This window comes from Ambystoma mexicanum, chromosome 5p (genome assembly GCF_040938575.1).
Source record: "Ambystoma mexicanum isolate Mex_15411 chromosome 5p, UKY_AmexF1_1, whole genome shotgun sequence".
Taxonomy (NCBI): domain Eukaryota; kingdom Metazoa; phylum Chordata; class Amphibia; order Caudata; family Ambystomatidae; genus Ambystoma; species Ambystoma mexicanum.
Window position 1 is genome coordinate 787,042,026 of NC_090930.1, and position 25,742 is coordinate 787,067,767.

The 25,742-nt window shown below is 45.4% G+C and overlaps 1 protein-coding gene across 3 annotated transcripts in view; it reads right to left on the reverse strand.

Moving 5' to 3' along the window:
* The window catches only part of LRRFIP2 (LRR binding FLII interacting protein 2), a 1,092,194-nt gene that overhangs the window by 315,240 nt on the left and 751,212 nt on the right, over positions 1-25,742 (reverse strand). For all 3 annotated transcript variants that reach the window (XM_069613205.1, XM_069613206.1, XM_069613204.1), the window contains 2 exons: positions 22,491-22,661; positions 5,724-5,816 (listed from right to left, as the gene is read on the reverse strand). In XM_069613205.1, coding sequence (XP_069469306.1) covers positions 5,724-5,816; positions 22,491-22,661 — 264 coding nt within the window. The remainder of the gene's footprint in view (positions 1-5,723; positions 5,817-22,490; positions 22,662-25,742) is intronic.

Here is a 25,742-nt window from a genome sequence, read left to right on the forward strand (position 1 = left end):
AACGTGGGAATTTAACTTGTCGTTATAAAAAAGGAGCGGAATGGGTATGTCGACACACAGGGGCAACCTTTTTGCTGCAGATAACCAGGCCCTGGACCATCAAAGGCACGATGGCTTAGGCACAATTCATTCTACTCATCTCAACACGCTAAGCCACTGGAAGCCAATGGAGGCTGCGCCTTCCTGATGAAACATGGTCACTGCAAGAGAGGCTAAGAACAGCCTGTGCTACAGCGTTCTGCAGTACCTGTAGTCAATCCAAGAGCTAGGCTGGTTGAGATAGAGGGCATTGCAATAGTCCAATGCACTTAGAATCAAAGAGGCCACCACAGGTGCCCGCAATGAAGCAGGAAAGAATGGAAGTATTTTGCACAGGACTCAAAGTTTAAAACGGCCAGACTGCGCTAATCTGTGCCTCCATGGAAAGAGACGCCAGTATCTTAACGCCTAGGTTCTTAACCATTGGCACAGGTAGTGGAAACGGGCCTAGGGATGGAGGCCAATAGTCAGGCGCACAGAGGGAGATGGCAGACGGCGGTCCAACAATTAGCACCTCTGTTTTTCCGCCATTCAATTTAACCCAATTTTGGCCCATCCAGTCCCCAACCGCTTTTAGACGAGACCTGAAATTTGCAGTCCCAAAAGGGATTATCCCAATTAAGCGGTTATATGATCTGGGTTTCATCGGCATACATGTGTCAACACAGACCATAAGACTGTATAAGCTGAGCAAGGAGCTGAACATGTGCATTAAAAAGAATGGGAGAGCACACAGACCCTTGAGGGATGTCACAAGAGTGCACGTGGAGTTGACATAAATGGCAGCAGAGTTTGTGAACGGTCAGCCAAAAAGGACTCAAACCAATCTATAAACACTCCGGAAATGCCGGCTGACTACATCCTGCAAATGCAGGATGGTGTGATCTATAGTGTCAAAGACGGCCTACAAATCCAGTAATATCAGAACTCTTTCCCCCCCCACCTCCCCCTTTTGATCGACTAGCCTAGCCAGGCCATCCACCACTGACACCAGAACAGACTCAGTGCCTCGGCCTGGCCTAATGCCTGACGAAAATAGATTTAAAAAGGTAGAGCTTTCCAAAAAAGAGCTAAGCATACTTGTAGCTATGGACTCCAACAAAATGAGACAATAGCTAGATGGAAGCAAGGGATCAAGGGAAACTTTAAGAAGTGTAATAACCATAGCCTGTTTAAGTGAAGACGGAATAGAGCCCGAAGAAAAAGTGATCAGCCGTAGCAACAAGGAGCACAATGTGTGGTATTTCATTTAAGACACTAAGCGGGATAGGATCCAGAGGAGAAGTGCACTTCAGCTTCCAAGAAGCTTGGGTTATAGCATCAGAGTCTACCAAAGAGAAAGTAGATCAGGATAAGGAGTTGGTAGATGTTATTAGGGCAGGGATGTCCACATGTAGATTAGATAGTGATGTAGATCTAGTTTGACAAATACAATACATTTTTGTCAAAAAGAAAAATCAGATAGTTCATCACACAAAGACTGAGTGGGAGGGGTGCTGTGGGCGAAGAAGGTGCAACTGAGGGAGACCTAACAATTCTGAAAAGTTGATGAAGGGCATTTGTAATTTGGCCAGATAAGTAAGATCGTTTAGCTTCTAAAATGGCCTGCTGGTAGATGCACGTTGCATTTAAAAAATTAGACGTGGCGAAGGGGGAGTAGTTAGGCCACTTCTTTCTCTCAGCTGGTCTACGAAGGAGGCAAAGCTCTGCAAAGTGGGGGTTGAACCAACTGAGATAAATTTGTATTTTCCTGGTCACAAAGTGAAATCACGTTGGCCAAAATAACAGAAGGTAAGACAGCAGTCCACCTCAGTCTCAAAGGTTGAGGTATCGATACAGGAAGATCTGAGCAATGCATAACGAATGGTAGCACAAAGTGGTCTGTCCACAAAACCTTATATGGTGGAAAAGACCTAATCAGAATAGGGGCTGAGATCAAATACAGCCCATTACACTGTATATGGGTGGGTCCTGAAATATGTTGCAGAGGATCTAAATAATTCATAGACTGCAAAAAACCATCAATCCTGTCTGGTGTCATTTGTAAGGATGGCAGATTAAAATCCCCCAAAATGACCAAATCTGAATGACGCGGTCTGGGTGGCCAGTAAACCAGGAGCACATACGCTGTTTGGCTGTGTGACAAAGTAACCCGCAAAAATAAGGACTCCATTCGAACATTGTATTGCTGTGTTAATAAAGCACAGCAAAGTGTTTGAAAGCTAACTGCTAAGCCTCCGCCCAGATTGGCAGAATTCCTGTCCACATGTAAAACACTATATTTCGACGGCATGGCTTGAACAAGAATGGGGTCTGATGTATTGCGCAGACATGATTCCATTGTAAAACAAAGATCAGGAGTTGTCTCCTTGAATAGCTTGTACAAATCATGAGGGCGAGCAGGGATCGAGTGTGCATTTAGCAGTAAGCAATGGAATTTGCTGGCATCTTGGGTAACAGGGGCCGAGTCTGAAGTACTAACAGCACTAGCCATGCTTTGGCAATAGTGTACTGATAAGGGCAAGATGGAGCAAAGCCGATCTTGAGTACACATGTCGCAGTGATAGAGGCTCACTATGTGTGGTCCAGGGCCCTTCCGCGGCCCAGACGGGCACCGATTGCCTTGCCTTTAGTGTGCCTTTGGCACTGCAGGTGCGTCCATTGTGTGGGCGATCCCTCCAGCACATGAACGCGGAGAGAAAAGACAGGAAGTGATGTGGCAGACCGTGAAACTAATAGTAATGGAAGAAAGATCTAGCGTCTTTCATTTACATTTCAAAAGGCCTCATACCATAAGCCCACACAGTTACCTAATAAGATGGCAAATCAATGTTAAATAGTCAGGCTACAAATTAAGACAGTAGTAACAAATTAATTTCAATTTAAAAACATGCAAGGCACCAATGAACAGAAATCTCAAAGTACTTAGTTTGGCTTCTACGTTTCTGGCTTTACGAACAAGCCAATATGATCACCTATTTCACATATCGAACTGAGTGACTGATTAGCTAAATTTTCTACATTCAAAACAAATATTGAAAATATTAATTGCTCCCCTTATAAAATATGATCTTACAACTGCACTCTCAGAACTAACCCATGAGATAGAAATATATCCTACCTGGGATCTCCCTATTCTGGAAGAAATTACAAGTAAAATCTGGAGAAAGGTTTTAGGAAACCCAAATGCAGTGCCCACGTCAGTGATTTTTTATGACCTAGGAATATGTGTCACTAAATCTACAGTGAGATGTAAGGGGATAGCATTTCTTTTTTTACAACCCTTTGCTACCCTGTCCATACTCATAATATTTGGGACCTGAATAAAATCTTATTGTCAAATGTGGAAATCATCATGTACAATTATGGACTATGTAATCTAGTATTACAGTAAAATCAGCTCTTCAAGAGCAGATTTGATAAGTACTTCAAATAAGGTTTAAAAAAAATCATATGCGTTTTGATTGGTGTGTTTTGAGAGAGATTTACACAGCCAGAGTATGTAACATCTTCTCCATGACCATAAAACTTTGGGATCTCTCGTTCCCCATTGGAGATTATATCCTTGTCCAAAGTTTACCGAGGACTTCACTAGATTTCGCGCGTTACAATGAAATTGAGTATGTAGATAATGATTCTTTTTGGAAATCCTGTATGAGTGGTGTAAAAAGTTCCCTTTGTATTGCAGTCGTTGGTTTTATAAATTCTTTAGGTCGTAATGAAATTGATATTAGCTCTGGATTTAATGAATGAATTTTGTAATACTTCGATACTTTAATAACTAATGGTAATTTATTTTTTCATTTTTTTTGTATTCTTTTGTACTCTTTTTAAAAAAAAAAATCTTCTTATTGCTTTTGTTAAATGGTACAAACTTCAATTGCAAAACAAGCCCCTTCCCTCCTCCCCCTCCCTCCCTTCCACTCGTTTCCCAGTATCTCCGGTTGGCACCGGTCAGCCACATGATCGTCCTTTCTCGGTACAGTTCTGAGGATCAAAGAATGTTCAAGATACGGATGTTGTGTGGACACCACTGCAGCATATAGTAACTTTGCAGGTAATGTACGATGATGCCCCAATGTGTTTGAAAGTCTTCAAGTGTGCCTTGGATTTTATATGTCCTCCACTCCTTTGTGATGAAGTGCCATATCTTCCTTCATATTATGTAATAGTGTTAAGGTTGAACAATAAAAAAAAAACATGAATTGCTTAAGATGTACATTTTGTACAGCCCTAATTTCTTCTATTTTGAGTCTTAAAACTGTATTAGATTTCTTTGCAGAGTCAATTCCATAAAATAATTACCATAACAAGGCGATCGTAGGCAGTACATCCTGATCGTCACTGTAGAGGCCCCCCAACCACATCCGCCCGATCCATTTTCCTGCTGCCCCTGTGACTTGTATCCTGCACCGTCCTTCCCCTCCGATTACCACCCCCTTCCGGGGGGTAAGGGAGGACCTAACTGTTACACCCCCCACCCCAATTTCCCCCTTAGACCCCCTCTCCCGTGTGTTCAAACTGGTGCCTGAACCCCCTGATCCCAAACTCCCCCGATATAATTTCTGCGTGCCTCCTCTATTCCTATATACCCACTGATCACATTTTTGAATAACAGCCATTCCCGACCGTCAGGCTGCCAACAATGGGACCTCACATCCCCTTCATTTCTGTTCGACATCCCGCTTGGCCACTATGCAGGCCGTGTTAAGAAAATCTTCCCATATGTGTCTGCCCCCAGATCCCCCGCATCCCCAGCAATGGTCCCCTGGGTTCCACCGGAATTGGCCTTTCCAGCACTCCCTCCACGTCACACAAGACTTTATCCCAGTACTTCTTAAGTTCAGGGCAGTCACACCCAGACCATATGGAAGAACGTACCCATGTGGATATTGCATGGAGGACAGACATCTATCCCTCTCCCCATCTTATTGACCCACTCCCTGGAGTAGTATGTTCTGTGCAAATATTTGATTTGAATCAAACAGTCTGACTGCTATAGACACCTCTCTAGGGTTCTGCAATGCATGTACCCAGTCTTCTCCGTCGATGTCACCGACATCCTTTTCCCATCTCTGCTTAAGTCCTCCAAGGGCCTAGTTGAGTTCAAGACCAGTACTCTGTCCAACGAGATCTTTCCCCCATAATCTCCCCATCTATTACGTTCGATGAGGGAGGCCTGGGGGATGGATCTGTCCCGTTGATAAGTGGGGCCAGGGCATGCCTCATTGGCAGGAATCTATATAGTGGTCCTACCTGCCTAGTACCTGTTCTTCTCTATTCTTGGAAGGTTTTAATACTGACATTACAAAATGTGCATTTTTTAGCCACAAAGTAATATTTCTGTGGAATCTGATCAGCAGCGTGCTTAGCTACATTTCAGCTCCAAATCGAGCTGTGCAATTGCTGCATTAAGTAATTGTAACATGTGTAATTTATTTGAAACAATTTACACCACAGCCATTAACGGAATGAGTAAACAAGTAGTCTTGAGCTGATAAATCTTACACTCCTTTTCTTCCACATTGTAACTAGCAAGGCATTTTCAAAGGAGACATTTTAAAATAAACCTATGATTGTATTTACCTTTGTAGATTCCCAGTGAATCTCTGAAAACACATTCTAAATCAGCATTTGGACAATTAGAACAGTACTGAGCGGCAACAAGAGATCCCAAAACATACCTCTATTAATTCATCTCGCTGACGAATGCCTTCTTTAAGTTCGTCCAACTTATGCTGGAAAACACTGCATGCATGTTTCTGCCTTTCCAGCTCCTGCATTAACGGCATAGGAAATGATGGGTAAACACCAAGATTTCAAACAATATTTAAAAGTAATACATCATTAAACTTAACCTTATACAAATAGCAATTGTCCAATTTTTAGATTGGGTGTTGCCGGACCCCTTTCCAAATGAGCAAGATAACCCTGCTCCCTGTTAACTATAAAATAAAACAGTTGGGGTATTACTTACCTTCATGGGCAAAGAGCTCAACTTTTGCTGTTACTTGCATGATATGTAATTTCATCTTTTTATTTTGCTCTAATTTTGCTTAATGAAATGATATGTAAGATGAATTTAATGATTTTAATTGTAAAAACTTTGTTTTGCACAAATTTGAAAAGTTGATTTTACAACTGAACAAATTAATAATAAAAAAAAAAAATAAACAACCTGTTGCATTACCTTAGGGGTGCAGAAAATAGTCGACAATTGCCTATAGACTAAAATCTATGCCCTAATTTGCACTTGGAATTGTTAAATTTTAAATTCTTTTGCATCTCTGGTTTTATAGTGTACACATGCAAAATACACATTTATAAATACCGTTTTTAAAACACAACTGTATAATGGTACATTTGATATTTCGAGCTAAAACATCTTTTTTAGTACTGAACAAACCTGCAGGGAGGGTGCGTATGGATCTAAAACAGGCAAGCTGCAAAATACAGTTAAGTAACACTTTGCAACATAAATCTATTTGGGATTCAGATGTGATGCATGACTACAGAGCAATAATGAAGGGTCGGATTTGGAACATTTAGTACTGCTTGACCCACCCTCGAATCAGTGTTCGTCTCAGTGTCTATACAGCAGTTCTTAGGGAATGTACGCCCAAATGCCACTGTGGTGACATGGATATGTTAGCCAAAGGTATATTGGATATAAACACACTTGCTGCTGCTGTAAACCTTTTTACAAAGGGGTCAAAGCGGACCCTTGGTTGTCCATCTCTACAATGGTGAGCTTCCAAGAACATTACATTACATTTGTAATGCACACTATTGGCCCTCAGGCATAAAAGCGCAGACAAGACAGACGCAGAAAAAACATGGAAACAAGCAAGGACACATCTCCCGCCCATGAAGGCGGGAAAAAAGAAGAAAAGGGGGACCTCAAAGAGTTTAAACTGGGTCAACCCGAGACAACATATCCAGAAATTATTTTGAGGATTGATGTGATAGTAGATCAGAGGTGTTATTCCAAGAGTCCCATTAACGCTTGAAATTTTGTGGAATCCGGCAAACAGAAGGGTTTTAAGTTCTTTCTTGAAGGCATGCAGAGAGTTCAGACTCCTTAATCTGACTGGTAGTTTATTCCACAAAAAAGGAGCCCAACATTAAACACTCCGTTTTCAGCCTTTGCAGTCCTGCTTCTAGGCTGCACAATCAGATTTTGCGCTCCAGATCTAAGGGTTCGTTGGTTGTGTTTCTCTTTTACACAACTTTGTATGTATATGGGCATAACTTGTAACCTACATTTGAATGTGATTACCAGCACTCTAAAAGATATCCGTGATTCTATAGGAAGCCAGTGAAGAGATCTCCTAGCCTCTGTTATAGGACTGTACTTGGGCAGTCTGAGAACTACTCCGACCGCCCAATTCTGGGCGACCTGCAGTCTACGTAATTCAAGTTGACTAATACCTAGCAAGAGACTGCAGCAATAGTCAAGCTTTGCTCCAATTATTGCCCTAGGAATAGTCTCAGTACATTCCTGAGAGATCATGGGCCTCAAGTGAGAGAGTAGCTTAACATAATACACCACTCCCGCCACTACCGTAGAAACATGAGCCTTCATACTCAAGGACGAATCCAGGGTTACCCCTAAAATTTCTGTTTTCTGTAGAGGAGACATGACATCGTGCCCTAGTTTGAAGGAGCTATATGCTTGATTGAGATTTTTTAGAGCCTTTGAACTGCCAACAATCAATAGCTCTGTCTTGCTGCGGTTCAGTGCAAGGAAGTCTTCCAACATCCACCTTTCTATCAAAGCGAAGATTCTGTTAACTTCCAACTCATCACTCTCATGGTGTCCTGTTAATGAGATGACACATTGAGTGTCATCTGCATAATTTGAGAATACAACCCTCTCCTCAAGCATGAAGAAGGGGGCCAGAAACAAATTGTAAAGGCAGGGTGACATACTCGCCCCTTGGGGAACCCGTATAGCACCGATATAGGGGTGGCCTCGGCCAAGGCCGAGCAGACTCTGCTGCTTCTATGCTCCAGGAAAGATGCAAACCACTGAGCTGCGGAGGCAGAGAGATTGGCAACTTCTTGTAATCTAGGAATGAGAATGGAATGTTCAATTAGATCGAAAGCTGCTGATTGATCTAATGAGATTGACGACAAGCCCCTTCTATCCATTTCTCCCAAGAGTTTAGTTTTAAGCTCCAAAAGAGCGGTTTCAGTTCCGAATTTCTTTCTAAAACCTGACTGCTTAGGGTGGCGATTAGGATATTTTGGCAGGCCCCTTGGTGCTTGGCTTCAGCAGAAGGAGAATGGTAGCTGTTGGGCCTAGTGCGGAAGTTCCTGCGGGGATAGGTAGCGCAAAAGTGATTACCAGACCCCAATTCAAATCAAGAGGAACAATATGGCGAGTAGCGGTGGACAGCAAGGGAGTTCCACTAACCTCTTCACGGAGTGGTGGGTGCCGAGTCCCGCGCCCCGGATCACCACAAGATGAAGTAGGTCTGATGTGCAGGTGCGGCAACAACGGGCCACTGCGTTCAGATAGTGGTGTAGAAGAAATATAGCCAGTGAGGGTGGGAGGGCATGGGCCGCTGCACCCAGCACCAGGAGTTCGCAGTAAGAGCGAGATTTAGGTACCAGGGGAGCGCAGGGATGCCAGGATCGTTAGTGCGTTCAGATACGGCCAGTAGGGTTCGCTCAGCTTGCAGCGAGTGGGCTGCGACCTCCTACATATCGTGGAACAAGTGACATTGATATCAACGGTCCTGTGAATCCCTGTGTGTCTGCACACGGGTTCAACTCGCCCACCCACCTCCAGCTGCAGTCCCCACTCAGGCAGGCACTGGGTCCCTGGGCAGCGTGAGGTCCATACATGAGTAATGAGGATAGCAAGGAGTGTGCCCCCCATAGGGCAGTGGGAGCAAGGATCCTGTAGGTGCAGCAGGTCGGGCAGTGCCAACCGCCTGTTGGGTGCCAAAGCGAGGATGCCCGTGAAGTCAGCTAAATTGCCTGGTGAATCAAGGGAGCCGTGGGCTGCGGGTTGGGTGTAATCGTGGTGTTCAGCATAGATGTCCGGGCTATGCCAGCGGGACGCGGTGCATCAGCGACCGCCCAGGCCGCTCCTCAATTTAGTAGACGGGTCGCAGTCTTCCAGCTCCCCTAGCAGCAGCAAATTGGCAGTGGGCAGAATGCCTCATGCGCAGCACAGCCCGCAGTGTTTCAAGCAGCAGGGCCCCTGTATCCTGCAGCTCCGTGAAATGGTGGCACCGCACCTCGCAACGTCGTCACATCGGGTCACAGCTGGGTGCTTCCCAAGGTGACCGATGAGTCCCCAGAGGTCTTTTATGGAAGGCTGGTGGGGCTCAGGAGGCACAAGATGTGCCTCAAATGGGCGCCGGGAGCTCAGCCCTAAAGTGGCAGGCTTCTGGCAGGGGCTCGACCGAGGTGTAAGTCAGGCCGGCGAGACGCACCACCGCGTTCCCACACAAGAAAACTCTGCAGGGAAGGTCGGGGGGGATCCTGGGGGCCAAAGGCAGATGTCGCAGTATAGGATGATAACAGAGGAGGCCACTAAGTTCCGCGAGGTGGCCACCCTCCCCCAGCTGGGCCTGAAGACTTCAGTAATTTGCGTGCTCCAGGATCTGCACGTCGTGGAGCCACAGCGTGGCATGCCATTGGGGAGTACGGCGGTGTTCAGAGATGCAGGATTTTCTCGGTAACGGTTCCTTCCTGGGGCTCGCCAATCGAACAGCACCTCCAGAAGCTCAGAAGGATTCGATCCACAGATATTAAGTGTTAACACAGCACCAATACAGCAGGATCAGCAGGGAGGAGCTTGCTCTAGACAGAGCTACAAACTCAGGCGGCCATTACGAATGTGCGCAACAGCGCCCCCCTTTAATGCTGCTTTTAAGAACCTTAAACATTCCTGATCTTAGTGGACAGACCATTTGTCTACCACTTGAGACATGGGAGGGCCTACTACTGGAGGTATGGGGGTAGGTGGTGTTTGCACCAATAGCTTTTCAAAATGTTACGCTCTTATTGTACTGTGTACCAGCTTGGCTGTTTGGAGTGCCCACACAACTTTTTTTTCCCTTAACTACTAGGAATATGATTTGGTGGTAATAAATCATCAGAACCTTTTTCTGCAAAAACACAATAAAAACATAGAAGTATCTCACATAGTCTCTGTGAGAAATGAGACATGCCACCCGTGAATAGAAAAGTTACGTTGCAGTTGTAACCCTTCACGCAGTGTGCCTCTTTTTTGGGAGAATTCATTTAATCAAAATATTACTACGGACATACAGATGACAAATGAGTGGAAGAATGGCACAAACACTACGAAATCAAGGACAGGATGCACGAGAAGTCTGACAGTTTTAAGCAAGTTACCAGGATATTGATGGGATTACTTAGAGGGTGGAACAAAGACAAGGTATCAAGATGGGGTATGCTATGTGTTGCTATGGGATGGGGTGATCCTCCCATCAGCACCTGAGTTTGAGATTTGGGACAGCCAACCGGATTTCTGGACACAAATGCAATATCTGGTCACTGGTCACCGGGGCGGGGCTCTCCTAGAAGGAAACAGCTGGGCAAAGGTCTGGTCACGGCACAGCGGCACCTCAGCTGGATAGATCGGGTACCAGGGCAAGTGGCCAGCACTGGATAATCCCAAAGAGGGTTCAGCCACCTTTCCCCTTTCTTCTGGAGTTACTGGGATTTGCAGTGTGGTTTCTTTTTGGATCAGTTGTCCTGCCTGGATAGGGTCAGCTATGCTCTGGCCTGGCAGTGGGATCTGGAGCCTGGCAGGATGAATATGGAATATCTGGATACGGAGGAGCTGGACCATTCAGAAGAGTGACCTTGTCTCTGTGAGCTCCCGCTTTTATAAGGCGGGTGACATTACAGGATTTATTGTTGGGCAGAACTAAGCTAGACCTACCCGTAAGAAATTGGATAGGTCAGCCTATGTTATGTCACCTACTCCTTAGAAGCAGATGGGACTGAAGGACTCAGTTTTAGGGGGTTGTGTTTTTATGAGGTACAGAGCCATCCCACAGTCTTTTTTGCCAAAAAGCAGTCAGGACATAAATACACATTTTTACACTTATGGCACTTTTGCAAACCACACAGGCAAATGACACATTCCACACAGAGCATAACATTCCAACTCCCAGGTCTGTACGACATGGTTTCGTCGTCCTAATAATCTTTCACCAAATATTTCACCTATAATTCTATAACTTTATACATGTGTACATATTATCAGAGCATGTTTGTATTAATTTTTAATGTGCCATAATGTATACATTTCCCATGATTTACACTTTTCTGCTGTTTAGGCGTCCCCTACATCCTAGGTAAGGCTACAATGTCTTGTTTTAATGCCCCCAAAATCATATTTAAACTGTTAAACTTTCGCATTACTGTGTTGTCTGGTTGCAGAAATAAAAGTCCAAAGTTTGTTAATTCAGAACAGTCTTTCGTGCCAAATGGGCTAGCTTTCGTCTCCCACATAAGGACATACTTCCAAATGTTGCTCTGGAGTGGCCTTTGAGGCTCCCCATTTTAAGTTGTGGGGAGGTGTTACTAACAAATTCACACCTATCTGTCCCAGAATCTATTCCTGTGTCCCAGAATCTATTTTATCAGGTTTAAGAACTGCCACAGTCTGATGAGCGTGTGACATTCTTCCTCTTGGTCCATTCATAGTTTCCAGATGCTGATCCCCTCGGGGGAGGCAATGTGCTGTGCCCAAGAAGCAAATGTCCTTTGAAGCCAGGCCAGGAAACTTGTTCTGTGGCTTCAGCACAGTAAATGCATTTATCGTTTTTTCTTTCTGAACCAGAAAGAAAATCTGTTGGAATTTAATATCCCCTGTATGTTTACCAACAAAACCCCCTCACATTCTGTGCAAAGACAGGCCTCAATTCAACATTTCACTTTTAAACAGCATTTTCTTTGTTTGTCAAAAGCACATTTTACACGTGGGTTAATTCTGCTGAGCTGTCACTTTCAAATGCAGCCTTCTCACATTAATTTTCTGAATCTTTGCAAAGCCCTAGCCATGTTTCCAATGCACAAGCATCTGTCTAAATAAATATCCCTTGAAACTGACATGAGCTAGGAGAGAGAGAGCTTTTTATAAAGAATTTAGTTGTGATATATTGTTGAAAAATAAAGAGTTTTGCGCAAGACACAGCCCGTCAATCAGTGATAAATGCTTTATTTTGCTGGAGCACAACCTGAATTATGGCTGGGCATAGCTGGGTCTCACTAGAACCAACTGTGTACTGTTGAAAACGGTGGAAAAGAGCATTAGGGCACAGTCATTTTAAATGTAAAATATTTCCTTTTTCAAGGGGAAATTTGGAGCTAGCAGCAAAAGAGTGCTGCTTTTCAATTCTTTTCTTTGGTGCACATAAAGAAAACACTGTCAGCCATTCTCGGGGTGTTCCATGTTCCCTCTGGCAAAGACAGTGCAGCCATCCTTTTTGTAGCTGCAAAACGCAGTTTTGATGCGAGGCAATGGTGCTCAATACAGCCAGCGCAGCCATTCTGCTGGTACTGCGGATTTGCAGCTTGGTGATGGAGGGGAAGTCTGCACGGTTGGTAAATGTACCCCACACTCATGCCAACATTCCGCTGAGGAACACCGAATTTCCCTTCCATTCACCACTACTCGCTGGATTGCTCTTCATGGTCTGGTACCCCCCTTCCGGACCCTGAGACTGCTTCCGATTTCCGCTCTCCAATGTGGTCGATGTGATCATGACCAAGGGCGCTAACAAAAAGCAAAGGACTATCAATATGTATGTGAAAGCTACGCCGAAACAGAATGAATCAAAGCCTAGGCACACATGTCAGTCACAGAAAATGATGGATTACATGCAGGAGGGGTTCACTCCACGCTGGGCCACATGAGTGGGACCATCTGCTCCATCAAAGCCCACATGGAAAAGACTGATGCCTGAGTGACCGAAGTGGAGACTAGAATCGGGACAGCTGAAGATGACATTGCTGTCCTGCGGTTGGAGGTGACCCCTTTACCCAGACAGGTTCAAGAATTGTGCTCCAGGCGCAGTAATATACGCATCATCGGTGTCCCGGAGGACAACATCGAAGGCCCTATAGAGGATTTGTTGAGCACTCTCCTTTCCCTGCTAGACTCCCCGAAAATGTCCCTGCAGTTCACGATTGAGAGGGCCCACCGATCCTTAACAGCAAAACCCAGGCCTGGTGCTCCTACCCGTCCTATCATCGCAAAAGTGCTTAATTACCGGGTCAGGGATGCCCTCCTTCGTGCAGCAAGGGCCAAAGGCAACCTCTTCCTGGGTTCCTCCAGAATCCACCACTACCCAGACTTCTCTGCGGCCATACAACAAGAAAGTAAAACCTTCCTGGCCACCAAGAAAAGGCTACGAGACCTGGGAGTTAAATATTCTATATTGTATCCGGCTAAACTTAGGATTGAACACTCAAATCAAGTATTTTTCTTCACCATTCCCGAAAAGGCCTCCAAATTCCTCGAAGAACACTTCCCTGCTGGATGGTCATTGAACACTGCTCCTGCAGATGCCTTGGATCTGTCCCTAGAGAGGGGTTAGGTATTCTTAATGTGGATCGGGACTCAGACAACTGATTCAGCTACGACCTTGTTCTATGAGATCAAAGTCCTGATTCGCAAACTTGGCCCGCTCACTACCTCTGAATTGCTTTCGCTTCGTTCATCATAGTATACCTAGTCAACGCCCCAAATCGGATATTCTAACGCTCAAGGCCCACGCGTGGCACCCCCGGAGATGTTGCCGATGTTTCTGTTCCAGTTAATGGATTTGGGCGTTATCACCTCTCTGGTTGGGGGAGAGGTGTGGGATGGGAATGGTTTATAGTTGTTAACATGCTTGGCACGCAGCTGGGAATTTGATTCTCTGAATCCTTTTGTAATGGCCCTATCAGATTGAAGACATGGTGCGTACGGACTAGTCCCTGTGGTTCATACCCCGGCAGGGGCGCTTGTTTATGGGTGCTGATCTACTATCTTGATGGCTGATGATTGTATAACATGAGCTGGAATGTCAGGGGGCTGGGCAACCATGCCAAAATGCGCAAGATGCAGATATATGTTGGACACATGGTCGGGGTGCTCCATTTGCAAGAAACACTCCCTTTCTAGTGGATGCGAGGCGTTTGCGCGGTCATGGGCTCCCCTCTCCCTCCAATGCTATTACACGGCTCTACCCAGAACTGTGGGGTCATGACCCTAATCCACAAGAGTCTCAAATTCCAACTTAAAGTGACTCATGCAGACCCCAGAGGACGTTGTGTTGTTGTTAGGCGCCCTGTTGGGCAGAGAAGTTGTATTGCTAAACATATATGGTCCCAACGTGGATGACCCCGACTTCTACATACATCTCTCCTCTCTACTCTCAGGATTCCTGCTTATACCTATCCTTTGGGGCAGGGACTTTAACACCATCTTAGATTATTACCTTCGATATATGGGGCTCCAGACCTCATCAACTCTCCAAGGCAGCTAAAACCATCATAGAAATGCAGGCCCAGTTTAAAATACCTGACACATGGTTGTTGATTCACCCTAACTCCCGAACATTCTCCTTTTACTCCTCGGTGCAGGACTCCCATTCACAGATAAATGGCTTATCTCGGATATACTAGTCGGAACCACACAAATGTCTATCCTGCCCAGAACATTCTCAGACCACTCCCCAGTGGCGGTCTCCCTGAGGTGGACTGGGGTCCGCTCGTGGAGGCTGAAACCACACTCCCTATTAGACACCGCCTTTGAGACTGAATTGGGAACCATCATCTATGACTTTTTTTTACACTTAACACCGGCTCTGACACAATACAAGCCACCCTTTGGGAGACATTCAAGGTCCATGTTAGGGGCATCGCAATTTCCAAGGAAGCAGGGATTCTCAGAGCAATCTGGAGAGACATCACTGATAGTGAATCTCGCCTTGCCTTCCTCGAGACAAAGTATGCTTCCCCCTCAGTGGTCTGCCATTCTTACCGATATAGGCACGGAATTCGATGCATTCCGCACCCACGCTGAACGAGAACGGAAGTTCCTCCAAGACACCCAGTCAGCTCGTAGGTATGGAGAGAGGGAGCACCCAGGTCGCGTCTTCGCCACATTGCTTCGACATGAGAATGGAACAAAACATATTCCGGATATCGAGAGGGGAGATGGCACTTTGGCTCTGACATCACACGATATCAACATCGAATTCCACTCCTTCTACGAAACCGTGTATTCCAATGTAGATACTGTCTCCACTCCAGACATTGACACTTTTAGCCAGCCTTCCGCTCCAGTGAAGCCTCTGGATACCCCTATCACACCTGAAGAAATATCTAAGGCTATAGATTCGCTGGCCTCTGGGAAGGCCCCTGGATCCGACGAAATTCCCGTTGAATTTTATAAACATTACAAGACCCGCCTAGTCCCCCAATTGTCAACCCTTTGGACGGAAGCCTGTGAAACGGGCGTCCTCTCTTCGAGAGACCATAATCTTGGTCTTACTTAAATCGGGCAAACCTTCCACACTATGTGGATCATACCGCCCCCCCACCCTCCATCTCTTCTTAATTGCGACGTCAACATTTATGCCAAGGTGCTAGCCCAGAGACATCCTGAACAATCCGGTTTCATCCCAGGGCACTCCACTGCTCTCAACATATGCCGTCTGTTGAATACACTTTCCCTGAGTCGACCAAGTATACCAGCAGTTGCAGCCACCCTTGATATGCAGAAAGCCTTCGACTGTCTCCTGGAGATATTTGTGGCGTGTTCTTGAGAAGTGCAACTTCGGCCCTTGTTTCACCTCCTGGGTTAAACTCCTGTATTTCTCTCCTGTTGCAAGGGTTTGCACCGAAGACTGTTGCTCACCCCAATTCCCAATAGCCAGAGGCACAAGGCAGGGGTGCCCTTTCTCGCCGCTAATATTTGCTCTAGCAATAGAACCCTTGGCCGACAGGATACGCCAACAACACGCACAGACGCATTAGATTGTCAAGTCCCCCCGAGGTGTTCTCCCTTTATGCGGACAACACCGTCCTTTTTATCTGCTCACCTGAATGCAATCTGGCCCCAATACTAGAAGACGTACGTTTTGGTGAACTCTCAGGGCTACAAGTAAATTGCTCTAAATCTATACTGTTCCTGCTAACAAAGACCACCACACCCCTCTTAAACCCCCTGAGATTTCCGTGGGCACAGTCTGAGATTACCTATCTCGGAGTGGTGATTACATGTCAACAGAACTCTTTGTATGAGGCCAATATCGGGAACTACCTAACCGGAAGTGCACTGGCTGGGCCAGATTACCAATCTCGCTGGCCGACGGCATCGCCGTCCTTAAGATGGTGGTACTGCACAAGCTCCTATACAAATTTCTGAATGTCCCCTTATGGCCAGGACGGGAATTCTTTACGGAACTGATTCATATCAACACCTTCTTATGGCATTCTGGCGCGGTCCGTCTGAAACTAGAAACACTGACCACTCCAATGGCAAGGGGCGGACTCAGCGCCCCAGACTTCGAGAAGTACTGGATGGCTGATCAAGCACACTGTTCTCTCGATGAGACGTCAGTAACTTTAACCCTTCTCTCTTCTTCGATACCCGATCTTTCCCCCTCACACACCACCTCTTCCTGACTTTTCCTCTTGCTCGGCTAACAAAACTTTATCTACTCTGTCTCCTCCATCTCTGCTAGTCTTGATCTACTTCACCCCCTCTCCTCTTTCCACCCCTCCCGCAAACCCTCTCAACCATGGCTTTCCCCTCACCTTCTGTCAATGCGCCGCTTTCTCCGTCGCCTTGAGTGATGCTGGCTTAAAATCGACTCACCCGCTAACTAAGCCTCCTACTTCTCTTACCACTCTATGTTTCTTGCCTTAGCTCTGCCAAGCACTCCTACTTCTCCACCCTCAAGCTTCTTCACCCTCGTCAAATCTTTCAGACACTTAACGGTCTTCTCTCCCCTCTCATTCCGAACCACTCAGCAACTTCCCTCCCTCCCTCTGACTTGGCCGGCTTCGTCTCCTCCAAGATACTCTCTCTGTGCCAAAGCATCCTACGCTCCCCCCTCTTACTCTCCTCCTTCCCCATCACATACCATCCATTACTCATGTCTAACTTCACCCCATCTCTCCCTTTGTGTCCCTCCTGTCCAAAACTCACCCTATGGCTGCCCCCTCTGATCCTCTCCCCAAACCTATGATTCCTAAAATATACCCTCTCCTAATTCTGAAAGGGGCCCCTGAGGAACCCTCGGATGTGGAAACAAGGCAGTCACCACACTCGAATAGATACGCCAGACACAAGGTTCCGTTCCCAAAATCTAGGGTTTATTGCAATACAAAGAAGTCCCAGTTGACCAAATGGTCCCACGCCCTGCGACGTGTGTCTAACAGACCTCGGGGGGACGCAAGAGAGAGTGAAACGTACATCAGTTACATATATACAAATCGAGCACCTTACAATCAGCAATGACACAGTATGACACATTTGATGCTGCCCTCAATTCATTTCCCTTTGAATTAGAGGCGATAATTGACCAGTATGACAAATATGACACCTTAGACCACCATATTTAGTAACGGTTTGCAATCTTCAATTTTACAGACACCATTCTTTATTTGCGAGAACACAGTGTTTGTTTTTCATGGGCAAGCTGCGCGTAGGAGACTTGCACATACCAGACCTCACTATCTTAGTTTCGATTCCCGCTCTAGAGGTCAGCCCGCTCTCCGGGGCATCACTGGGCTCAGAAAGGGGGGACGTAAAGAAGATCATAATTCAACTCTTTAAATGCTAGTTTCGTACATTGCTATTCTTTCAGGAGACTCGCTGGCATTCGTGTACTGATTAAATGCCTTGTTCCCTGTCTTCAAGGATATGTGAGGGAGGGAATCTGGCATTTCTGTCTGGCTCTCCAGTGTAATGTTTCAACATGTTTCTTAGACTTGGACCATTGAAGCGAAATAATATCTACAGCAAAGCAGTTTTACATGAGGCAAAGTGGCAACGTTAGAGAGCAGAGAGAAAACAAAATGGCGATTCTGGTCATCTTAAAATGGCCTTGCTCTAGTTGAACTAATAGCTACGTAATAACTGATGAATATATATTCTTAACACTGTAAATGAGGCGGTTGGTCTTCGGCCAACCAATTATCATTCATTGCCGGACCCTCAAGGGGTGTTTGGTTTTTCTGGACTGACAATTCCTTACCTCACCTTCTTTAACACTGGTCGCCCCACTGCTACCTTTCCTTCTAATTTCAAACATGCTACTATCAGCCCCATACTGAAAAAGCCCCCTGCTAACACCCTCCTTGCCTCCAATTTTGATCCCATCCCTCTTTCATTCCTCTCTAAACTCCTAGAATGCCTAGTTTACTCTCAACTCTCTGCTTTTGTCACCAACCTCTTCCTCCTAGCCCCTACTCAATCTGGTTTCTGCCCTATACATTCCACTGAAACTGCTCTTACCTCCGTTCTCAACTCCCTCCTCACTGCTCGCTACTCTAAGCAATCCTCTCTTCTCATTCTACTGGACCTATCTGCCGCCTTTCATACTGTAGATCATCCCTTACTCCTCAATACTCTTTCCTCCTTTGGTCTCAAAGGCTCAGTTCTCAACTGGTTCACCTCCTACCTCTCTAACCGCTCTTGTCATCTCTTGGGGCAGCTGTTCCTCCACTACTCACTCCCTTGACTATGGTGTCCCCCAAGGCTCTGTGCTCGGCCCTTTCCTCTTCACTCTACACCTCCCTTCTTGCCCATATCATCACTTCCTTTGGTATCTCACCATTTCTTTGCTGATGAACCCAGATTTTCCTCTTTTTCTCCTCCTTCACCCCTGATATCCACATCAAACTTTCCTCTTGTCTCACTGCAATTAATGGATGTCTTCTCACTTTCTTACCCTTAACACTGACGAGACTGAAGTCTTATTGTATCCTGCCAACACACTCCCCCCCCCCCGTACTCCTATCCTCTTTCCCCCTACCAGTCTTCCCCTCTCAACCTCGGCCCACAATCTTGGCCTCCACCTCGACTCTAACCTCTCATTCTCTCACCACATTTCTGTTACCTCCCGAGCCTGTCGCCATCACCTCTTCAATGTTCGCAAAATCCGTTCCTCTCTCGCCTTTCATGCTATTAAACTCTTCATTTCATCCCTTAACTTTTCCCACCTATTCTAGTGTTCTGTTCTCTTCTTTGGCCTCCCTTCCTCTCATCTTTCCCCCCTCAAATCCCTCTATCACTCTGCCATCTGTACTCTTTGCTTCCTCTCTCCTCAGGACTCCATCTCCTCTTCGCTTTCTTCTCTTGGTTGGCTCCCCTTTCACTCAACTTAAATTCAACTTCCTCTGCCTAGTTTTTAAATCTCTTCATGACCTTGCCCCTCCTTACCTCTCTTCCCTCCTCTCTTTCTACACCCCCCTCTCGCCCCATCCGTTCTGCTGACCTCTTCCTCCTCACTGTTCCACCATCACCTTGCGCCCCTTCCCGCTTCCGATGTTTTCAGCTCCTTCCCCTTTACACTGGAACTCTCTACCTCTTCTCATCCGCTCCATTTCCTCTTACTCCTCCTTCCGCTCCTCCTTAAAATCTCACCTTCATCCTCTTGACAGCTCCTTATTACTTCCTTCCTACTCTTCCGCTATTTTTATCTTGCTCTCAGTAAACTGTTCTGTATACTGATATCAATTATTTGACTCATGTTTAGTACTCATGCTTCTAACGTATTGCTGTTATGTAAAGAGCTTTGGCGCAAAACGCTATATAAAAATAAATGCAAAATAAACTGCGTCACAGTGGTTCATACACACTGATCCTCCTCTCCACGTGAAACTCGAACGCCTTGCTACAGATGGTCGAGATCTCTACTCTCTAGCTCTCCACGTCCATTCCATCAAATTTGAGCTCCTTGACCCTGTGGGTTCAATGACACTGGCCTTCATTAAGTTGTGGAAGCAGGCTTGCACCCACTCCCCTTTGGAACTTTTTCCAGACGCTCTCTGTATAGACACCTCAACCATATGCCTTTGGTCGGATGCAGGTCTCGATTCTGTCCAGGATGCCTTTGACCAGGGAATCTTTATCAAACGGCCCAACTTCCAGAACCCCTTCAGGGTGCCCCACGCTCTCAAGAAGGGGTTTCCAGACTTCCCTCAATCCCTTTGATGACCTGATATTGTCAGAAGCCCTGAACACCACGATTTTCAAGGGAAAGGTCTCTAGATTATACACAATACTCAAGTCAAAGCACCTGCCCCATTCATGCAGCGCAGGGAGTCCTGGTGTAGGAATCTGGTGTTGAGATCACTGACCAGCGCTGGGATTGCATGTGTTCTCGTACCCATGAGGTCTCATTTAATTCACGATTTAAACTGATTCAATTTAAAGCTACTCCATAGATTTCATTACACCCCGATCAGACTACACTGCATGTCGAAAGACCATCCACCTACATGCCCTAGATGCGGATCAAACACCACAAACTATCTATACATGATATGGTCCTGCCTGCGCCTCTCCCTGTTCTGGGCGGAGGTGTGCAATACGGTATCCGAAATGTTGGACTGTGATATTGACCCTTCCCCGTTCACATGCCTTTTTCATGAGCTTCCCCAGCTCAGGTGGACTCTAGGAAACTGGCTGGGCTATGCTTGCTATTGGCCTCCCGCTGTATACTACTGCTCTGGCTCCGTCCAAGCCCCCCCCCCCGCATAACCAGTGGCTCCAGGCTGCCACCTGGGCTTCCGATACCGAGGACCGCTGGTCACTTTTACAACATACAGTAACTAGACACAGAAATATCTTGTCCCCCTTCCGCTCTTACATCTCTTCCCTGTCCGTCGATGCCAGTGAAGATGCCTGCGACCAGATTTCTGGCGCCCAGCTACGCTTAAAAAATATGTCTTGATTGTCACTGTGTTGCGTCCATATCGGGTTAAGGTACCCAGAATTACTGTTTTTGCTGGCGCATGTAGCCTCCCTCAGCCATACATACTTGAATTTTACTCATGTATTTTACATGTACTTGCTTGTTTTCTCGGCTGTATTGTCAAGCTTTATAAATAACGTTTTTTTTTTTAAAAAAAAAAACAGCATTAAACTATGAACTTGGTGAACAGGTTGCCCCTCATGATATTTTCCCCAAACATTGAGACAAGAGTTTGCCACCTCTCGCTGGGATATAGCAGGATAGACAATCACTCAGAGCCGAGGTCTACACATGCTTTGACATTCTATGATCACTATAGTCTTGGATTCATGGCAGTAATGGAGGAACTGAGATTAGGAGATTAGCGTATCCATTGATCTAAAACAGGCCTTGATGGGGTGTGGCTCATCTACAATTACTGTCCAAAAATAACCACACTCTTTATCCTTGGTACTAGGTTATGGTAGTATTGCTGGATATTTGAGAAGTAGACATCAGTTGAGCAAGAGGGGGATTCAACTGCAATATCTTAAGGCATTCACCTTCTGTTGTGGAATTAAAGGAGAACCTAGTGGACGCAATAAAGGGAAAGTGAATGTGCATATTACAAGAGAGTACTTTACTATTGTGATTTTCTGACACATTGCTTTCTGTATATTCTGTACATTTTGGCAGTGATGTGGGCGCTGATGTGAGCCATATAATATTTATGAATTGACAGGAAGTCCAATTTGTTTCAGCACAGATATAAGTTCTAATCTCCAAGCTCTTTTATATAAATGTTAAGGGGTCACTACTTGAGTATTCAAAGGCTTCTTAGATCATGTTAAAAAATCCAAAGTATGAGTAATACCTCTATACTGGCCAGCGATATCGAATGTCTGCACTGAAAAATCAAAAAGGCGTTGCCACACTTACTCATCTACTTTTAAAATAACGCCATGTTTTAGCATAATGATCAAAAGTAGGTTTGTAGACTATTGATCAACAACCTGCATTAAACCCCTTAAGTGCCAAGGACGAGTATGCTCGTCCTTTTTCCATAGACTTGCATAATAGACTGGCAGTTCAGGTTAAAAACTGATTTCATTGGGGCTTTTGTACTGATAGACATGATCTCCTGCGCATCTCTAAAAACGTTATTCAAAAATCTGTGCTCATTCCTTTTGCGATTTAAAAAAAAAAAAAAAAGAAGTTTCAAGTCAGGCAATTTATACACATTGCTGAACAGTCCTACATTTCTCCAGAAGGAGTTTATTTTCCTTGCAGGCAGACTTATTTTATTTAACAGCAGATCCCAAATTCATCTTCACTCTCTAAAGCAGCCTCTTGCAAGTTGAATCACTAAAGCAAATCTGCTTGCTAGCAGTAGTTAAAAAGTACATGAGTAACATTTTAGCACACACAAATAAAACATGTTTGCAGCCGCCTTGAGTGTTAATTTTTCACCCCAAATATTTCAAAAGGTGTAGCTACCTTTGATTTCTCTTCGTTCTCCCTGTAGTACTCAGCCATTTGTTCCTCCATCTCTTCAATCACATCCTTTAACGTATCCACTTGATAGTTTAAATGACTTTTCTCGTTATCCAGCTGGGCATTGGAAACCATTGCTTTTTTATATTTGTCTTCAACTTCAGATAAAGATTCCTGCACAGACATTTTTATAGAAAGAAGCTTGTTACAAATTGAATGTAGTCACATTATTGTAAATTATTTGAGCTCAGAATTGTGCAGGGTACTGTAATACATTTTCAATAAAGGCACTCAAACATTTAGTAAAGTGAGTAAATCGCTTTATTTGAGGGAGCGTGAAAGTAGTTATACGACGGGTTCCCTTAATTAGTAGCATTGCAATACCTGCAGCAGTGATTTAGTGCAAATGTAAGTTAATCATATAAACCAAAGCATTTCTGCATGCCATCTTCAAGCATTTAAAACTTACATTTTCACTTTACTCTGATTCACCAACAGGCACTGATTCAGCCTCTCACTGCACGCCTCAAGTTTTGCATTGGAACTAAACATGACTAATCCATTTTCTTCCATGGTCTATTCTACGGTGAATTTCACTGTGTCAGCTCTGTGGTTTCACCAAAACCAGAAGACAACCTGGCCAGCCACGGTACTGCTTTGTAACTGCTGTAGAAACCATTCACTATCATGAATTGACAAACATACACATGTTGCATTTAGAATTTAAATGCAAAATATTTCAAGTTAATTTCTATGTAAAATAGCAGTCAGGGAATCAATAAGTAAAGCTGTACCTGGTTATCAGAGTGGAGATGGTAACTTGTTTACTGCTGTAAAAGAGTAGCCACTTGCAAAGGTGTCAGCTGAGGAGTGGAGGTTGTAAGGAAGGCATGGTATCAAAGTAAGACAGACAAGTAACCACAGTTCAAGTGTGTTTATTGAACTTTATCAATGGTGAGACAAAGCCTATGTAAATCTAAGATGAGAGCATGCTACGACGATCAAATAATAATCCAGTCCTAGTGGAGTCTCGTCAAAATAAAAGGGCTTATACTAAAAAAATAACTATTGCGAATCCTTACTGCAATTTTTTATTTTTTTAACCTTATATTTTTATTGAAATCTCGATTAGCATTTGGTACATGACATCACATAGTATTTCATTGAAAAACAACACTGCATCAAAATTTGATTTTTACAAACATTTAACTGTATAACTGTTCAGCTTAACGTAGCTATTTAATCAATAGGTGCGGGTTAAGGATTAGAAGGGGCGAGAGTATAGTAAACGAGAACTAACAGAAGAAGAAAAAAAAAGGGGTTAACACAATGCCATCTGTCATGGTTTCATTAGGTGTTTCAGAAGTAACAGCTGAAAAAACATCTGCTGTGATGTGCCACATAGTCCAAAAATGGCACCCATGTACGTGAGAACTTTGGCAACTTACCCTCTTGCTGTAGCTTCTCCATCCGCAGCAGCTCCCAAACCTTCACCCACCAGTAAGATGCGTGTGGACCATTTATAGCTTTCCAGAAGCGTGCTCGTGTGATTCGGGCTGCTGTAAGCAATTGAGAGGTGAATCCGGCTCTGGGGCCTGTCATTGGGAACGACCCGTCATCCGGGACATCTCCCAATAACAGGACCTGTGGGTCATTGGGGAGCAAGGCCCCAGTGATTTCTTTAATTTTGGATCTTATCTCCAACCACAATGATTGTATGACTGGGCAAAGCCACCACATGTGGACTAGGTCGCCTCGCTCCCCCCACACCAGCATGTGTCAGGATAGGTGGGATCCATTGCCTGCAGTCGTCATGGGGATGGGTACCAACAGAAGCATAGTTATAGGGCTCCCTCCTTTACAGTGGTGCAGCGGGAGCTTTTCTGGGCTGTATTCCATATCTTCTGCCAAGACACCTCGGAGATCTCCAAACCCAGTTCCCTCTCCAATGGCACCTTATAGGGGAGTTTCTCTTCCAGCGAACTGTTTTCTAGGAGCCTATAGCAAGTGGCCAACCCGTGGGTCTGTTGTCCTTCCAGGACTTTAAGTTCTATTCCTGTTGGGGTTCTGGAGGCTGCTTCTCGTATGGCTGTATTGGTCAGCCAGTGGCAAAGGTGTATGCATCTGAAAGGTTCAAATTCAGGCAGCTTGAATTTCTTCTTGCATTTTACAAAGGTTAGGGGTTCTTGATCCTCGTATAGGTCTCACAGTCTCAGAGGCTCGTCCAACTTCCAGAGCTGGAACTATCTAGCCTGGAGGTTCGGCGTGAAAGCCGGGTTTTGGGTAATGGTCGAGAGTGGGCCCAGGCCCGACTTGAACAGTCTCTGCGCACAGGCTTTATCCCAGCTCTGAAGTGTCGTTAAGGTGGTAGGCAGCATCGTGCTACGCTGTTTACGAGTTTCACTAGGGAGAAATGTATGTCCCAGGGGGGAGGGGGCTGCAGCTTGCTCGATACCTCACCATTTGGGAGCTTCAGTTGTTCCCGCCCAACTCAGCATTGCGGCGACTTGGGCTGATCGGTAGTACCGGAGGATTGAGGGAATCCCCATGCTGCCCAGCATGTTCCCTCTTGCGAGTAGCTTGCGGGGGATTCAGGGTTTTTTGCCCTGCCATACGAATTGGCCCACTGCTTCCTGCAAAGCGAGGAGGTCCTCTTCTGGGATCATCACTGGTAAGAGGTGAAAAATGTACAAAAGCTTCGGGAGTAGAGTCATCTTAACTGCGCTGATACGGCCCAGCCATGAGATTTCCTGGGAGTCCCATCGTTGGAGACCTTCCTTGGCTTCTTTCAGGAGATTGGGGCTATTAGCCTTCAAAATTCCTGAGTACGTTGGGGTCCGCCGTATTCCCAGATAGGGGGATGTCTGTGGTTGACCAGCGAAAGGGGAATGTTTCTTGAAGGGATGCCAGCACAGAGGGGGATTCTGTCAAAACCATACCCCCTGATTTAGTTGGGTTCACCGTGAACCCTGAGGCTGCTGTAAATTGAGCTAGTACAATTAGGGTTGGGAGAGAACCGAGTGCATTTTTTAAACAGCAGAGCACATCATCTGCGTATAGGGTGGCTTCATGACATTGTCCCCCATATTCGAAACCTTGGACCCGGTCTAGTACCTTTGCCCAAGATTATAGGGGGAGACCATTGCGAGTTCATCTTGAGGTGGGTCAACGGGATTTGCAAATTTGATAGGATCAGCTTAGAGAACCTTGGTCCAAAGCAGAATCCCCTTAGGACTAATTTCAGGTATTCCCAGG